Here is a 19,038-nt window from a genome sequence, read left to right on the forward strand (position 1 = left end):
CTGTGCTCAGAGAGGCAACAAAGAATATCGTGTGGGGCCGGAGAGGCCAGGGTAAGGATCTGGCTTTTACTCTGAGGAAAGTGGAAGCCACCTGTAAGTCTTTGAGCAGAGTAGCAGCATAATACGACCTGAGAGTTGTTTTTCATTTATTGAAGTATAGTTGATTTCCAGTGTTGTGTTAATTTCTGCTATACAGCAAAATGATCAGCTATACATATATATAGATATTTGCACACACATTCTTTTTCATGTTCTTTTCCACTATGGTTTATTACAGGAAGTTGAATACAGTTCCCTGTGCTCTGCAGGAGGACCTTGTTGTTCATCCATCTTGTTTGTAATAGCTGGCATGTGCTAATCGCAAACTCCCAGTCCATCACTCGCCTATTCCTCCTCTTTAGCAAGCATGTGACTTGTGTTTTTAAATGATGACTCTGAGTGTTGCCTTGCGGATAGACTGAAGTGGGCACGAGCGGAAGTGGAGAAACAAGGCAGGAGTTCTCCAGGCTGTTAGGATAGTTAAGAAAGTGGCGAAGAGTAAGTGAACTCAAGATGTATTTTGACTGTAGAGCCGACAGGATTTCCTGACAGCACTCCCTATAATCATTCAGAAGAGTGGCCTTTATTAATTTTAGATCCAGATGTACCTTTTCAGCACATGAAGAATTAACTGATCTTGCAGACATTGTTGACATGGTCATCTTCCTTCTGTGCATGCATGCTGCAAGGCAGGTGACCGTTCCCCGGTTATCCAGAGATTCCTATAGTGCCTTGGACAGTTCCTTTGCACTTGGTAATTGCCTTACACCGTGTGTTAAACTGGATAACTTCGACAGTTTGTGGACATCACTCTTTCACATTTGAAAATATAATATTCAAATATGGTAACTACTTAAATTTATATTCAGTTGACTGTGAAATATTTTGTAAGAGTTTTTAAATTCAGTTATATATATATTTTTTACAGCAGCCAAGCTAAGGAAAAAATGAAGAAAGTAAATTTGATTGGACCATTAACATTGGTAAGCTATGAAATATTAAATTTGAATCAGTTCTGCCTTCATTTAAGTTTGATGTCTTGGATCTGTAGTGAGGAGTACTTTAAGATACATGTCCTGGATTGGCTCATTGTATTTAATGGCCCACATTCTCAAGGTGGATGATAAAACAGGTAGGGATAGGCTGGCTGGAAGAGCAGAACTAACTGGTGTACAGGGAAATTGAAGTTAGGACTGGTGTTCGAAGCACCATACAAACCAATTAATTTCAGAAAAATACATCTCTGCACTTGTTTCACACACAAGCACAAATTTACCTTAAGATAAAGTTGCATATAAGGAGACTGTTAACTATAGAAAATTGTAAATGCTCAAGAAATCTATGTTCACATTGGCCTCCAGGAAAATTGATTAAATATGAAGTTACTATTACAGATTCAGATGTTTATGACAATTCTCAGTGGTTTTCCACTGGCCCAGGGCAAGCCAACATATTTTTGGAAGAAGTCAAATCTGTTTTTCATTTGTAATATGTCTTAGAGAGGGGACCCAAGAAAATGTTTGCCTACTTTTAGTGAATATGATATGTTCCAAACTATGACAGCTATTATTTGATAACAAAGAAGTTGGTAAAAAAAAAAGAAAAAAAAAAAAAGCATGTCATCTGAAGTCTCTAGCTTATTAAGTTTCATTCTCTTCTCCCTTATGCTTGTGACTTTTGTGTTTAAAAATCTCAGTAAGGATAACATTTTTTCAATTTAGTAATTTAGAGAAATCTGGTTTTAATGCAAAGGTTTTAAATCAGCCTCTTATAGCAAACAAAATGTCACAAACCTTAAAGTAGAAACAGAAGTTTTCATTTGAATTTGAAAGTTTAACCTTAAATATAAGTGTAATCCTTTTCACTCTCCTAATCGATTTTTTTTGCTGCTGTTCTGATTGAGGTTCAGGATAAAACTGCATTTTAATAGGAGCTAGAAAGGCATTCGGGCTTCTCTGGTGGCTCAGATGGTAAAGAATCTACTTGCAAAGAGGGAGATCTGGGTTCGATCCCTGGGTTGGGAAGATCCCCTGGAGTAGGGCATGGAGTAACCCACCCTGGTCTTCTTGCCTGGAGAATCCCCATGGACAGAGGAGCCTGGCGGGCTACAGTCCATGGGGTTGCAAAGAGTCGGACACGACTGAGTGACTAAGCCCAGCACAACACAGAAAGGCATTTTTTTGTTGAAAAAAATCACTGAAAACAGATCTAGGTTACTTAGGATATTACTGTGAAATTCCTGGAATTTTCACTGAAGTTGGTGACAGAATTTTGTTTCATAAATATGAGAAACTCTTTAATTAAGGTGCAGTGAATATATTACATTACATGAGTTTCAAATATACTATGAGAAGCCTTTAAAACTTTCCTCAGTTTCACGTGGAGAAGGAAATGGCAACCCACTCCAGTATTCTTGCCTGGAGAATTCCAGGGACAGAGGAGCCTGGTGGGCTGCCGTCTGTGGGGTCACACAGAGTTGGACACGGCTGAGGCAACTTAGCAGCAGCAGCAGCAGTTTCACGTAAATGTTTGGTGGAGACAACATTGCATGTTGACTTGCTCCTATGCTTGAGCTGTGGCCCAGAAACTCAAGTGCTCTATCTCCCTTCCGCTCTGGCCACTAAGGTGAACCTTGGGGACACTGGTCCCTTTTGTGCCAATTTAAGGGGCCCTTCCCACCTGCTCTGGACTTTACCTGCCCGCCTTGTTTCATTCCAAGCTCCACCTGGCTTCCCACCCTTTGTCTCTCTCAATACTCTTGCTTGCCCTCTGTGTTTAATGATGCAATTTGGTCTCCCAGACCGAACTTCTGGAAATCCCTGAGAGCAGTTGGCACACCGCCCCCCACCACCCCCCACTTTGTGCTTAAGCCTCAGGGTGCCCCTGCATGGTGACTCCCTCTGACTCAGCCTCCACTCTCAAGGACCCCACTCTGCCCAGCCTGACTCATCACCCATTCTCTTGATGACTGTTCCTTCCTTATCCCCTAAAGGGAGTAGGGTGGGGAAATGGGCAGAGATAAGGGTTAAAAAGATGAGAGAGATGTGAGGGACAAAGGGAAAAGTATAGAAATGGAAAACTAAGAGACGGGAGATGTAGTCTGGAAGGCAGAGGATGAAAGAAGAACAGAGAGAGAGGCATAGTTTCAGTCAATCAGAAATGGGGAGAAAAAGTGGGAATTTGGAGAGAACTAAAACAGGTGGTGAAGGACAAAGGGTTTTGGAGTATCATGACACTGATCGCTGGTTAGTTCTTGGGTGTCGTGCACTTTACTGGCATGACTACTTCCCTCTATGAGTGATAAGTGCAAGTTGCTCAGTCATGTCTGACTCTTTGTGGCACCATGGGCTATTCAGTCCATGGAATTCTCCAGGCCAGAGTACTGGAATGGGTAGCCTTGCCCTTCTCCAGGGATCTTCCCAACCCAGGGATCGAACTGAGGTCTCCCACATTGCAGGCAGGTTCTTTACCAGCTGAGCCAGCAGGGAAGCCCTCTATAGACAGTACTAAATCCAAGATAGTTGGTGTGGCCACCAGGCCTTTTAGGCCTCTCTCTAATATCGTCTTCCATGCTCTGTACTGTGTGCTTAGAAATTCCACCACGTGGAGTTCCCTGAGGACTCGTAGTTTCCAGTCACCCTGCTGTTCTAAACCCCCACTTCCCCCACTTTCTCTGCACTCCCCAGTTCTTCTTCACTAACTCCCCCTTGTCCTTCAAGATTCTACAATGAGTATCATCTCCATAAGCAAGACTTCCCTAAAGCACACACCCAGGCACTCCTTACGGAGAAGGCAATGGCACCCCACTCCAGTACTCTTGCCTGGAAACTCCCATGGACGGAGGAGCCTGGTAGGCTGCAGTCCATGGGGTCGCTAAGAGTCGGGCACAACTGAGTGACTTCACTTTCGCTTTTCACTTTCCTGAAGGAAGTGGCAACCCACTCCAATATTCTTGCCTGGAGAATCCCAGGGAGGGAGGAGCCTAGTGGGCTGCCGTCTATGGGGTCGCACAGAGTCAGACACGACTGAAGCGACTTAGCAGCAGCAGCAGCAGGCACTCTTTAAGTTTCTTGCCCTTCACCAGTGATCTGTCTTCTAAAAACTAACTTAAGCCTCTTAAAGGGGCCTTATCCTCAAAACCCAGAATATCTGTTCCTTCTCCACTCTTTATAATTCTCCCTCTGAAATATTCTGAATGTCTTTTTAAAGGATGTATTGTGTCTGTGTGTGTAAATGACATCAACCCCTAGCTGTTTCTAATTCACTACCTCAGGAGCTCTGGAAGATCAAACAGTATTTCTTAATGAAACCAAATCTTAGTCCCTTCTGATTATATTGCAATCACTTATCCAAATAAGACACTGATTAAATGAAATTAGAATTTTTTCCACACAGATACAAAATAAATAGACTCTTGAAATTACTCTGTCAATGATTTGAGTTGAAATTCTCTTTCTTCCCTAATACATTTATTTGGAATGGTTACTGACCTTAAAGAAAAATCTAAAGAACATACATTGTGAAAAAAGAGAAATTCTGTTTACAAGCTAAGTATTCTCTTCTCTTTCCTTCTTTTTTTTTTCAGTTTCGATACTCTGATTGGCAGGATAAATTATTTATGTCTTTTGGCACTATCATGGCCATAACTCATGGGTCAGGTCTGCCCCTCATGATGATAGTATTTGGAGAAATGACTGACAGATTTGTTAATACTGGAGGAAATTTCTCCCTTCCAGGTAAGCGTTTCTTTAATTGAGATATGTAGATGTATAGATGTATTCATTTATTTAACTGAGTGAAAATTAGAAATTGATTTTTCTATTCATCATCTGCTTGCTTCATGGTCTGGACAGCTGGGTAGCTTCAGATATCACAGAAGGAGTTTTTAAATTCTCAGTAAAATTCCTCAAATAATCAGTTAAATTTCAACAAATAAGTGTGTGCTATTGGACTTTAAGTATAGAATAAGGAAATTTCCAGAAAGCTTTGAATTTCAATAAAGTAAGGAAGTCAGTCTGCTTGAGGATGGTGGACCCATAGCAGAGCATGTCTGCACAGTGTCCATTCAGTTAATGACTATTGATGAGCTCGCTTCAAAATGCAGCAGTTGGCATGGCAATACTTCTTAGCCGTCCTCAGCTTGCAGGTCTGTTTCTGATGTTTTCTTCTTCCCCTCCCCCTCCCCCTCTCTCCTATCCTTCTTGCTAAAATTACACCTACTTTCTGTCTCTAATATTTGGATCAACAAGGTTGACTGTTCCTTAACAGAGCACTTTACTAAAGAGTGAATGGATTCAGTATGAGAATGATGTGCTTTGAAACTCACCCAAAGGACTAAAATTACTGAAGTGCCAAAGGAGTCACATAAGTTAATGCCATCTATATGAGGAGCTATGTCAGCAGCATTGGAGTGAGGTTCCAATGGACAAAGTTATTTTCGTGTTAGACAGACTTAACACAGAAAGGAAGATAGCCACGCTTTCTACCCAGCACGACGGCTCAGTTCCTCCCTAGAGACCTGCGGGCTCTAGCTGGAGACCGGAGCCCTGCTGCTCAGATGGGGAATGTGCAGGAGATGGCTAATAAAGGGGAGGCAGCTTCCCCAGAAGAGGCACCTGAGAAGCAGTAGACTGTATTTAGATGACACTCAGGAAGAGTTTCCAGTGTTCACTGCTGAGAGCTACATACTTGGTTAGCATTGTAGGGCTGGTTGTAATTACCTAAGAACATGATTGCTTAATTTATGCAATAGGATCTCTTTACATGAATATTTATGAATATTAATACCTTTTAGATGTCTAGCAGAAGCGTCCTTTGAAAGTTAAAGCACACTCCTACAAAAAGAGTTTATTTATTCTCTAGTACTACTGTCTCTGAGAAGAACCTCTTTGTAACAAAAATAACAGAAATCTTTCATAGTGTGTATCACGTGCTAGGTCTTATTCTCAGTGACACAGGAAGACAGCTGAGGCTTGGAGAGAATAAATAACCTCCCCAAATTACACAGTGTTAGGGCAGAATTCAGACTCAGGTCTTTTACCGTCCATACCATGCTCATGACTGCACACATTCTACTGCCAATGAAGGTAGCTGTACATTCTCCTTTAAAAATTGTGTCTGGGAAAGTTTTAACTGGATTACTTGTATTCGACCAGTGGCCAAACCTTTAACACAAATATTGTAAAGAGTAAGATAGGATAGTTTAAAAAGTCTTTAAGGAAACTAGGAATTTTTAATTTATTTTCCTTTTACTTCTTATGAGATTTATAGATGTATAATACACACACACGGAACAGGAGGATGCCCATATTAGAATATATCAATCAAAACTGGCTCCAATTTTGGATTTTAAAAACTCAGATGAATGACTGGATAAACAAAAGTTGTTACATACATACAATGGAGTGTTAAAAAGCCTGAAAAAGGAAGGAAATTTTGACACCTGCTGTAACATGGATGAATCTTGAGGACATTGCTGCTGCTGCTGCTGCTAAGTCACTTCACTCGTGTCCAACTCTGTGCGACCCCATACATGGCAGCCCACCAGGCTCCCCCGTCCCTGGGATTCTCCAGGCAAGAACACTGGAGTGGGTTGCCATTTCCTTCTCCAATGCATGAAAGTGAAAAGTGAAAGCAAAGTCATTGCGCTAAGTGAAAGAAGACAAATATCATATTATTCTGTTTATAGGAGGTGTCTAGAGTAGCCAAATTCATAGAAACAAAAAAGAAGATAGTGGTAGCTGGGGCTGGAGGATAAGGAAATGGGGAGTTGTTTAATGGGCAGAGTTTCAGTTGGGGAAGCTGAAAAGTTCTGGAGATTGATTTTACCATAGTGTAAATATATTTAGTACTACTGCTGTCTATGGGGTCGCACAGAGTTGGACACGACTGAAGCAACACAGCAGCAGCAGCCGCAGCAACTATACACTTAAAATGGTTAAGACTGTAATGCATATCTTATCACAGTTAATTTTTTTTAATTGGATGCAATGTACTTATCCCAGGGAAGTTGACATTTGGTCCAGTTTTATTAATCCCATTTTTGTTTTTGCTAACACCAGAGTAATTCACAGCTTCCTTATTTGGAGCAGTCTGTTTATTTTTAATGTGTTTCTAATTATGCAACCGAATTGCTTTGAAGCTGGAATGGCAGACAGGTGCCACGTACTGTGCCCAGGGCCAGATTCAAGGTCTTTCTGGGGAATGGCATGAGCGAGTCACTTGCAGACCTATGACCAGAGTTGCCAGCTTCGTTTCGGTGACCTCCGAATTAAGTGACACTTGGTTCTCTGCAGCCACGATTGTCATTAGGCAACTTGATTGTCTTGGAGGGTTTGGAATGAGAAGTCCCTCAAATGTTATTAATGCCAGTGTCCACTCTTCAGGTTTGTACAAATAATATTCCCATGGCTGTTTGGAGAAAACGAATTGTTACATTTCATGCTCACTCTGAATCCAGAGAGCTCCTTGATATGTTTAGGTTTGTTGAGTCTAGCCAAAGTCATGGGGGTTGAGAAATGGCAGAGTCCTCAGGTGTCCCTAGCTGAGCTCGCTAGCTCGTCTCACCAAGATAATGTTTGTTTAGAGTCTATTTTTTAGATTTGTTGGATTCTTGGACAGCAAGACTCAATGGGAGCCAAATGAGATGAGAAAGAAGAAAAAAAAAGGTTTAAATTACAAGACGGTCTGACAATGAGTTACTGTGAACAGAGTCCATCCTTGTCAACAGAATAAAGTCTCCGTGACAAGGTTGTTCCCTCACAATGACTCAGTTGTGCAGAAACTATGCATAAAACATTCCACATCCAAACCTTAAGAATGGAGTCCTAGGAAATAGGGTTTCTATAGAGTATTAGGAACTTGATATTTCATGCCAAGTCTGTGTGGCTGGAGGTTGTGTGGAGAAATTGATACACCCTGCGAGCCCTTGCATTGCCACATAGATGAAAGGAAAAGACATTTTTGAGCCCCAGTTACCTTGATTTATTATCCATACTGCTAAAACTGCCTGGACATCCACCAATTCTGTCTTGTGCTAAGTGTTTCCATGTAATATTAATAAAAGTAGTCCTGGACTGAATCAAGGGAGGCAGGCATCGATTTACTTTGAGACTCAAAGTGACAGCTCTCCTTATTTAGTGTCTCTTTGCGTGTTCCTTAAGGTATACGTTTATTACTGAGGCCTGTACCTGAATTTGGGGCAAATTACTTAACCTCTATAATCCCTGCTGTTATCACCTTTGAAAGGTAGGCTTGCTGATAGAATTAAATGAGATGACTTATGTCAAGTGTCTGGAACATAAATATTGAGGGGAAACTAGCTGTAAGAACTTGGAAATGCAATAACCACTCTTAGACTCTGTTTCCTCATCTATAAAAGGTATAAATGTATGGAGTATATGGGGGCTCTCTAAAATGAAAAGGCAGCTTTAGAATTTCCCATTTCTTCGCTATGGGAGGCATTTAGGCAGAATAGAGGAGTTCTCCATCCAGGTATATTAAAATCAATTGGAAGCAATTTTTAGATTATGATCTAGTCTCAGCTAGAGGTTCTGATTCAGCTGGTCTTAGATGGAGCCTCAGTTCAGTTGCTCAGTCGTATCTGACTGCGACCCCGTGGACTGCAGCACACCAGGCTTCCCTGTCTATCCCCAACTCCTGGAGCATACTCAAACTCACGACCATCAAGTCAGTGATGCCATCCAACCATCTCATCGTCTGTTGTCCCCATTGGACAACTATATTTTTTTCCACCCACCCCACATGATTCTAACAGGCAGAGAGTGCTGCAAACCACTCAACCAGATAACTGCTTGAAGACTGTTTATGAGGCTGAAGCCTAACACATAGCATCTGGGAAGACTAGGTAGCGGCCTCCTCCAGATCGAATCCCATGAGATTTCCAGATCTAACATTCCAGATTTCATCGCATGACTCTTGAAGGAGCACATTCATACACACGTGTCACACCCTGGTCCTCTGGCAGCAGAAACTTGGTTTCCTAGGGGCTGTAGGGCTTCTAGGGTTACTCACCCAGGATTAGATTGCCATTCTTGGCCTGGGACTCTGAGAAAGGAGCAGGTCAAGTTTGTAATGGTCGTAGATTTTTATTTCCTAGGAGGGAAGATCATTTTGAGTTATAATATTGGTGTTGGAGGAGAGAAAAAGTCATTTTAAGATTTCACCTGCTTTCTAAGTTCAGGGGGGAAATAGCCCTGTACGCATAATATGCAGGTTTCCTGTGGTTTGGAACAATGATTTCTGCACATACTTTCATGTAGCTTGTCTGCCTCTCATTCCAAACACACTTTCAACATAGCTATCGAGGGTGCCAGATTTATGAACTCAGGAAGCAAATGAGCACACAGAACTGAATGGATGAGAACAGAAGTGAAATAGAGTCTGCTTCCTCAAGGACCTAGTAGCTGATAAAGAGCTAGACTAATAAGCAGAAACAGTTTGCTATGAACATCTATAGAAAGAACAATCCTGAGGGAGAAATTATGCCGCCATCGGGGCTACAGGCCTGGTAATTGATCCTGACGGTAGGTTAAGTTTAAAATAAATTTCTACCTCATCTCCCTTTGGTAACGCAGCACCCAGAAAATGTGACCTCAGGGCTGTCTGCACGTGATAAAGGAACAAAGCCCAGTTTCTCTCCTGGCGTCGTGGCAAGTGTGTTTTCCCAACAGTGCTGTGGTAGCATTTTATCCTGTCACGCTGTGAATGCAGTCAGTACGGGCTGTTTTCTTTTTATTTTTCACTTTGTGCTTGTTAAGTGAAAATAAGTCGTTACCACGTGAACCAGTCGGTGTGCAGTGTCGGGTGCTGTATGAGAGTGTTAGACGCTCAGCCTACTTACTGTAATAACTGAGTGACTTTGGCTAAGTTGCTTTATATCCCTGTGCTTCAGTAAAATAGGAATTTATGATATAGCCCTACCTGTATTGTCCTATCTATGGAATTCTGAAAATTAAACCATGTAATGCGTGTATAGTATTCAGAACAATGCCCAGCATATAATAAATGCTCACTGGATCCTAGCTGTTACGAAAACATGAACCAGAAAAGACACATTGACTCTTTTATCAAAATTAGTTCAAAGTAAAGACCATTTCCTTCCAGTTAATACTGCTTTAAAAATACCAATTTACAGGACTGCTAATAACCAAGACAAGGAATGCAGGACCCTGACGGATCACCATGATCCACTGACTTGTCTTTGAGCAACTCAGTGACTTTTCTTGTCTTTTTCTCCCTTTGCCATGAATGTAATTCAGACTTTCCATTATTTATGTTGTGAGGAAGCATGTAAGGGAAACATACACATATAGTAACGTAGAATCAAAAGAAGCAAGTATCTGTACAGTGCTTTGCACCACTAAGAAAAAAGTGCCTGTTAAATCCTGTGTTTCTATGTGGACCATTTCTTTCTTCTTCCTCTGCCTTCTGTATGCCCTTCATCAGCTCCTCTCTGCTGCTCTAGGAAGCTGTGTTGCTAAAGGCCCAAGGCCTCTGGTAGGGGGGCAGTACCTGGGGCGGGGGGGCTTTACTTCCCCAACTGGACCCTCAATGTGCCTAAATCCTAGGGCCCTTTACATGGGCCAGATGATAAGCGTAACTTGAGAGTGACAGGGAAAGAGAAAAAAGATTTTAAAAACCTGGCAGTCCCTTTCAAAAATGTCTTATTTTAATTTTGTTTTCATTTAGTGAATTTTTCGTTGGCAATGCTAAATCCAGGCAGAATTCTGGAAGAAGAAATGACTAGGTAATTGGCTAATATATGTATATGTCATATGTACTTCTTTATACTGTGCTTTTAAAAAACATTTTATTTGAAAATAATTTCAACCTTATGAGGAGTTATAAGCATGTACGAAGAATCCCTGTATACTCTAGTTTTGTTAAACTCTTTATCCTATTGTTTCTGCTTATACCCCCTCCCCTGCCATTTAAAGTAAGTGAAGTATGAAGTATGAAGACCCAGGACAGCCAAATGAATAAATATTATTTTAAAAAAGTAAGTTGCCCAGAGCATGGTCCTTTATTTATAAATACTTGATTGGTTCCAAGAACAGGGCATTCTCTTCATAACCACAGTACAGCTATCAACCTCAGTACATTTCATATTGATACAATACTTTGGTCTACCATCCGAATTCCAGTTTGGTCTGTTGATCTAATAATATCATTTATGGCATTTTTTCCCCTTTCTTCAGCTTCTTAATAGAAATCCTCAAAGCCTGTCACATAACATTTGTGTTTACTTTTCAATTAATGTTGCCGACTTAAATGAGTACTGTCTGTTGCCGTAGTGGCCTGAAAGCAAAATATATTTGAGAGTAATGAAATTGAATTTATTATTTCTAAAGATACTAACTTCCCTCCAGTTTAGTTAAGACTACACTCAGTTGATTTGAATTCATAACATTTTAGCATTGGTTTTAAAAAATCTTTCAACTTCTGCCAATCAGGAAGAGGGTTTTTTGTTCTTTGTGTAAACAATATGGGAAAAACTTAACACTAACAGCCATTTTGCATGTTCAGCCTATTTATTCCTGTATTTGCAATGTGGTGAAGCTTTTCAGAACAGTGAGATATGCAAGTCTAGAATGTGAATGATGGAAGAGTCAAATTGTGTCTACAGATTATCAATATAAGTTTAAAAATGATTCATGAACACCAACACCACTGTATGTTTGCAATTAACGACTTAACTTTATTTTACCTTTGGCTGATAATTCAAGTGGATAGATTGGCCACTGTTCTATTATAATGTAAGATAAGAGAAAAAAAAATTGTACATGTTATAATGTCTTACATGGTCTTTGTGATCTGTCAGTAAATTTATTAATTTCCAATTCTGAATATTTCTCTTCCAAACATAAAGACTCTATTTGAAAGAAACTTTTGAATTGTTTTCCAGATATGCATATTATTATTCAGGATTAGGTGCTGGAGTTCTTATTGCTGCCTATATACAGGTTTCATTTTGGACTTTGGCAGCTGGCCGACAGATTAAGAAAATTAGGCAAGAGTTTTTTCATGCTATTCTACGACAAGAAATAGGTTGGTTTGACATCAGTGACATCACTGAACTCAATACACGGCTAACAGAGTAAGTATATTGTTACCTACACATCCATAAAGAAATTAACTACTAGCTGTGTGCAAACTTGTCAAGGGAAGATTTTAAATGAAAAAAAAATTTGCTCAATTAAACATTTGGTGTGTATTGGGAATAGATGATCTGAGCCATCTCTAGCAGTTACAGCCTATGCCACAGTGCATTTTCCTTACCTAATAGGTTGTTTGTTTGTTCTTTTTTTTGGCCTCAGTTATATAAGTAGGTGTCTTTGAGTACTGAGCTCACATCCTTTGGGGCTTCCTGGTAGCTCAGACAGTAAAGAATCTGCCTGAGACCCGGGTTCAATCCAGGGGTTGGGAAGATCCCCTGGAGAAGGAAATGGCAACCCACTCTAGTATTCTTGCCTGGAGAATCCTATGGACAGAGGAGCCTAGCAGGATACAGTCCATGGGGTCCCAAAGAGTCGGATGCAACTAACACACACACTCACATCCTTTACTTGTTTCTCTCTCACGGGGCTTATCACAGGCCAGAAAGATATTAAGATAGCACTCCAGTAAGATGGATGAATGAGTGAATCAGGGATTGAATGAATTCATAAAGAGACTTCTCTTAGTTCTTGTTGACTCTTGGCTTATTCAACAAAGAATTGAGGGCTTCTTAAACACTGGGCTAGATGTTTGTGATTTAACAGTGAATGAGGCAAAGATCTCTGGCCTCTTGTTGCTTACGTTCCAGCAGTGGGTGATAGATGATTAGCATTTTCCGGCTGGAGATCCTGGCGAGAGGGTAGTGAGCAAATGTTCAAGAGGAAGGAGGATCAGGGCATTTTGGCCCTGGCTGGCCTCCATAGGGACCTCAGGTCTGCTGCTGGACATTTTTGACCTGAGAAGTAGCATATTCAGACTTCCATTTCCAAAGGATCACTCTGGCTGCGGTACTGAGAACAGAGTGGGCTAACAATAGCACCACGGGTAGAAGAAAGGATCCCTTCCTTATTCCTGCTGCTGCTGCTAAGTCGCTGCAGTTGTATCCGACTCTGTGCGACCCCATAGATGGCAACCAACCAGGCTCTGCCATCCCTGGGATTCTCCAGGCAAGAACACTGGAGTGGGTTGCCATTTCCTTCTCCAATGCTTGAAAGTGAAAAGTGAAAGGGAAGTCTCTCAGTTGTGTCCGACTCTTTGCGACCCCATGGACTGCAGCCTACCAGGCTCCTCCGTCCATGGGATTTTCCAGGCAAGAGTACTGGAGTGGATTGCCATTGCCTCCTTATTCCTACTTTCAAGCAAATTGAGGCATATGTTCAAAATGCTAATCCTTCTCTAATAGGATTAACTAACTGAACAGCATCAACTTTTAATGATACTGACTTCCCAGAAGCGTGAACTAATCCTGAATTTCTTCCTTTGTACAGTTTTTAGGTGGGGAAAGTGTCATTCAAGAAGCTAAGACTGTGAGAGGGGCTTGCGGGCATCTGAACGAGCTTTGCCTGTGTCTGTGTTGGTTAGATGTTTGCTTCGCCTTTCTGACTGAAGACCTCCTGCCTGTAACCACTTAGGTGTGATCTTTTTTAGTGACATCTCCAAAATCAGTGAAGGAATTGGTGACAAGGTTGGAATGTTCTTTCAAGCAATAGCCACGTTTTTGCAGGATTCATAGTGGGGTTTATCAGAGGATGGAAGCTCACTCTTGTGATAATGGCCATCAGCCCTGTCCTGGGACTCTCTACAGCTGTTTGGGCAAAGGTATGTGAAACATGGGCATGACCACATGTGTTACCCGACACAGATAGAGTTATCTTCAAGATGCAGGATTCTGGTTACATGTTGTGCAGATCTGGTTAAATGTCATTCGAAACCACGTGCAGAAGGATGTTGTTAATATGGTGCTCTAATAGGGAAGATTATTTTTAATGTAATTCAAAATGTCCCTAGTGGTCCTGTAGTTGAGACTCCGAGTTTCCAATGCAAGGGATGTGGGTGTGATCCCTGGCTAGGGAACTAAGATCCCACATGCTGCATGGCCAAAAATGAAAACATCAGTTTTTACCTCAATTATAGTTTTGCACTCTTTTTTACTTGTTTTAAAATCAATAAAATATTATTGATTCTTTTTATTTTTCTGATTATTTATTGGCTGTGTCGGGTCTTAGTTGTGGCACATGGGATTTTTGTCGTGCTGCGTGGGTTTCTCTAGTTGTGGTGCACGGACTTTTTTATAGTTGTAGTGGGTAGACTCAGTTGCTCAGTGGCATGTGAGATCTTAGTTCCCTGATGAGTGGTTGAAACTGTGTTCCCTGCATTGGAAGGCAGATTCTTAACCTCTGGACCATCAGGGAAGTCCCTGCACTGTTGTTATTACTTAGGGTAAATCTCCTGGCATAGTAATTTAAATCACATAAATCGTTATGTCCCTATTTAAGGAAACATAATTTAAAAGTTACATCGCTCAGTTAGTCACTCAGTTGTGTCTGACTCTTTGCGACCCCATGGACTGCAGGCCGCCAGGATCCTCTGTCCTTGGGATTTTCCAGGCAAGAATACTGGAGTGAGTTGCCATTCCCTTCTCCAGGGGATCTTCCTGATCCAGGGATTAAGCCTGGGTCTCTTGCATTGCAGACAGATTCTTTACCATCTTAGCCACCAGGGAAGCCCGGTTTAAAAATATAACATAACTTCAAACTATTGCATGAATATCGAACATTTAACTAAGTTTGGATTTGCTGTTTAACTGTGATGGTTACATGGCACTCTGCCAATTTTGCCTTACAGTAAAGTCCACATAACCTGTTCCATTTCAGCCAACACTCCAGGGTTGAGAAATGTTACTGGCAATTTTTGCTCATTTTGGGGTTGATCATTTACTTAATAGATGACTGGCATCTCTTGTGTTTCGATTTTTCCTTTAGCTTTCTCCTGCAGCATCTTGTTGAGCCATCTTATAATTCAGTAGACTATCCATGAGTAGGTCTGGAAATGTGGTTTTCAAAGTGGTTAAAAATCATTACACAATAATAGTAAGGATGGTGAATCCTTTCTCAGCAGTAAGATTTTAGTTTAGTTTAGTTTGCAATCAGTAGAGAAAAAAAGGCAGTAGATGTGGAATTCAACACTATTACCAAAAACCCTATCTAGTGAATTATATGTGCCTTTCCTTTCCCCCACTCTGTTACTGAATCAAGTCTGGCTGCTTGAAAAAAATCATTACTTGCCAAAGCTGGTAGAAAGGAAAGTTGCTTTTAATCAGTATGCCGGCAATTTGGGGAAGATGGTGGGCTCAGTGTCTACCAAAAACTATCTCCAAAGATTCTGTTCACTCATGAAATATTTTAAAGGGGCAAAGGAAAGCATCTCAGTTAATCATCGTGACAGAGGGTCAGAGTTGACAGTACTCCCCATCATGCAGACCTGTGAGCAGGCTTGTCAACTTCCTGTGATTTTTCTTTGAATGCTATCTCTTTACACTTATTCATGAGATTACTGAAGGGGAAGCTAGGGAAGAGACCTGGTCATTTGTTAATGACTTATTCTTTATTTCTACATCTTTGATCTATGAAAGGAACCAACAAGTTAGGTGAAGTATTGTGTGATCAAAAGATTTGAAAGGGGGACTTCCCCAGTGGTCCATTGGCTAATGCCTTCCACTACAAGGGGTGCCAGTTCGATCCCTGGTCAGGGAACTAAGGTTCTACATGTGGCCAAAAATTTAAAAAAAAAAAAATTGTGCTAGGGCTGGAGACAAGCAGAGCATGGGGATGATTGGTTTAAGGTTAGTGGCATGACAGACAAAGACAGAGAAATCAATAGAGAGAAAATAATAGTAGATGTGGAGAGCTTTTTCCTGTCCAGAGCTACTTACAACTTCCTGGGGAGGAGTTCATTACGGCAGACCACACCTAGCCTTTGTAGGGGAATGGAAGAAGCTGTTGGATGTGGTACACTGAGTGATGTTTGCTTCATATCTACAGTGTTTGGTAAAGGACAGGGTTTGGGAAGAAAAAGTAAGTTGAAGAGTTGATCAGAGTGTCTTTTAACTTTTTTCCCTATTCAAAAGTCATGTGTTTCTCTTCTTTCCAGATACTCTCAGCGTTTAGTGACAAAGAACTGGCTGCGTATGCAAAAGCAGGTGCCGTGGCGGAAGAAGCTCTGGGGGCCATCAGAACTGTGATCGCTTTTGGGGGCCAGAAGAGAGAGCTGGAGAGGTCAGGAAGGTCCTTTGTCCACTGGCTCAAAGAACTTGCTTTTATTACATTTTCTGACTTATTCTTTTGTGGTATGAGGGCTACAGTCCATACGGTCACAAAGAGTCAAACACAACTGAAGACACTTTTAGCATGCAGGCATGCACATGTGTCTACTGCTTTCCTTTGCCTAATATAAACCCCTTACCCACAAAACATACACACCCTTTATTGATGGCTGGAGTTTGTCAGACTTTACAGCAGGGTTCTGACCATTTTTGGCTACCCTGGCAGCTCAGATGGTAAAGAATCTGCCTGCAATGTGGGAGACCTGGGTTCGATCCCTGGTTTGGGAAGATCCCCTGGAGAAGGGAATGGCAACCCACTCCAGTATTCTTGCCTGGAGAATCCCATGGGTAGAGGAGCCTGGGTGGGCTATGGTCCATGGGATCGCAAAGAGTTGGACATGAGTGAGTGACTAACACTTAACACTTTCTGAACTTTTTATATTCCATGGGCTTCTTTGAAAGTCTGATGAAATCTATGGACTCCTTAGAAAAATGATTTTAAATGCATAAAACATAATACGTAGGCTTATATAGGAAACCAACTATAATGAGACACGGTCATCAAAACATTTTTAAAGTTGTGATACAATAAATCCATGCAAATAGATGGGGAAACAGTGGCTGACTTTATTTTTCTGGGCTCCAAAATCACTGCAGATGGTGATTACAGCCATGAAATTAAAAGATTCTTACTCCTTGGAAGGAAAGTTATGACCAACCTAGACAGCATATTAAAAAGCAGAGACATTACTTTGCCAACAAAGGTCTGTCTAGTCAGGCTATGGTTTTTCCTGTGGTCATGTATGGATGTGAGAGTTGGACTATAAAGAAAGCTGAGCCAGAAGAATTGATGCTTTTCAACTGTGGTATTGGAGAAGACTCTTGAGAGTCCCTTGGACTGCAAGGAGATCCAACCAGTCTATCCTGAAGGAGATCAGTCCTGGGTGTTCATTGGAAGGACTGATGGTGAAGCTGAAACTCCAATACTTTGGCCACCTGATGCGAAGAGCTGACTCATTTGAAAAGACCCTGATGCTGGGGAAGATTGAGGGCAGGAGGAGAAGGGGACAACAGAGGATGAGATGGTTGGATGGCCTCACCGACACAATGGACATGGGTTTGGGTGAACTCCTGGAGTTGGTGATGGACAGGGAGGCCTGTTGTGCTGCAGTTCATGGGGTCGCAAACAGTCAGACAAGACTGAGCAACTGAACTGAACTGAAATCCATGCCTCTATTTTTAACCTACTGAATATCAAGAACTAACTATAGGTCTAATACCTACTGTAATTCCAAGTAGGTCTGTGGGTAAAATGTATTTCAAGATATCTGTAAAAAGTAGAATGTGATATGAAAATGATCTGGGATTTCTATTGGCAATACATTCACAGTTACTGCTGACACTACAGAGGCTTGTTGCCTGCACTGATAATCGAAGGCAATGCTGAATTTTGGTTAGGGGTTAGCAAAATTAAAAGTGTAAGTTTTTCCCTGGTCAAATTCCTTAACCGGGGATTCCAGGTCGAGTGCCTCTGCTCTAAGGGGAGTTGATAGACAAAAATGTATGGGCCAGAACAAACCCCACTAATAAAGGCTACTCAACTCTCCAACCAGTTTTATTTAAATAATAACATACCCTAATATAACTAAAGTATGACTCCATGTAAAATATTTTCTTTTGCCATTCTGCAGGACTCCTGATACCCCCGACTCTATGAAAGAGAAATTCTCTGGAAATTCTCTAGCCTTGAAAGCAAAGGTTCCCCTCTCCCCTCTTTTTCATTTTCTGTTTTTCTATTCCTTAAGTCCTCTTGACAGCCAACCTGTGCCTGATTCTCTAACCTCTTCCTTTCTCTCTCTCACTGCTGCTTCCTGCACACAATAGCCCACACACCTCAGGATGTGAGTGTAATCAGTGCCGCTCCATTAGCTGCAAAAGGCGAGCCATCTAAGCGAAGGTAATTACAGCATGTCCATCCTTGTCCCTGGAACCCATGTCACGTGGGGCTGATGTAAACCTCCCTGCCCACACCTTGCAGCCAGGCCACCTGGGATTCAGCACAGCGCTGGGCGAGGGATGCCAGCTGTCTCCCCAGGGACGCAGTTCTGCTAAGTCAGTGCATGGCCCAACACTGAGGAAAGAACACTGGAGAGTTAGGTGCTTTAAGTAATTAAAAGATATAATTTTGGGTGGCAGGATGCATTTTTAAAAATGAATAAATTCTCAGCATCTTATTTGGTTAAACTAAAAGAGATATGATGTTGTTTGTTTCTGTTAGAAACATTCTAATGGATGTGATATAAGTTTCATTGTACATCCAGGGGATTTTTTCTTTTGTGACTTTAAGGAACCAAAATTAAATTTATACACTCTCTGCATCTAGTATGGAATGATAGGCTTAACTGAAATTGATGGAAAAAATGTTGTTATTTAACAGAACCATTCTAGACACGTGTACCTTTATGTCAAATCCCAGAAGCCAGTAATAATGGATTTTACTTAATATCTAAAATTATGGTTATAACAGAATGAGTGGTATTTAAGAAGAGATTAAATTCTAAAACAATAGCAATAATAATGGTAATAATAATAAGAATAGGATTTATCAGATTTTGCCAACTATGTGCCAGCACTGTTCTAACAACTTTCTGACATTGTCC

The 19,038-nt window shown here is 41.2% G+C and overlaps 1 protein-coding gene across 1 annotated transcript in view; it reads left to right on the forward strand.

Moving 5' to 3' along the window:
• Positions 1–19,038, forward strand: part of LOC101122517 (phosphatidylcholine translocator ABCB4) — a 387,444-nt gene that overhangs the window by 316,175 nt on the left and 52,231 nt on the right. Inside the window, 7 exon segments of the mRNA XM_060414577.1 lie at positions 968–1,022; positions 4,625–4,775; positions 10,750–10,807; positions 11,966–12,157; positions 13,705–13,769; positions 13,772–13,875; positions 16,207–16,331. Coding sequence (XP_060270560.1) covers positions 968–1,022; positions 4,625–4,775; positions 10,750–10,807; positions 11,966–12,157; positions 13,705–13,769; positions 13,772–13,875; positions 16,207–16,331 — 750 coding nt within the window.

Source organism: Ovis aries, chromosome 4 (genome assembly GCF_016772045.2).
Source record: "Ovis aries strain OAR_USU_Benz2616 breed Rambouillet chromosome 4, ARS-UI_Ramb_v3.0, whole genome shotgun sequence".
NCBI classification, from domain to species: domain Eukaryota; kingdom Metazoa; phylum Chordata; class Mammalia; order Artiodactyla; family Bovidae; genus Ovis; species Ovis aries.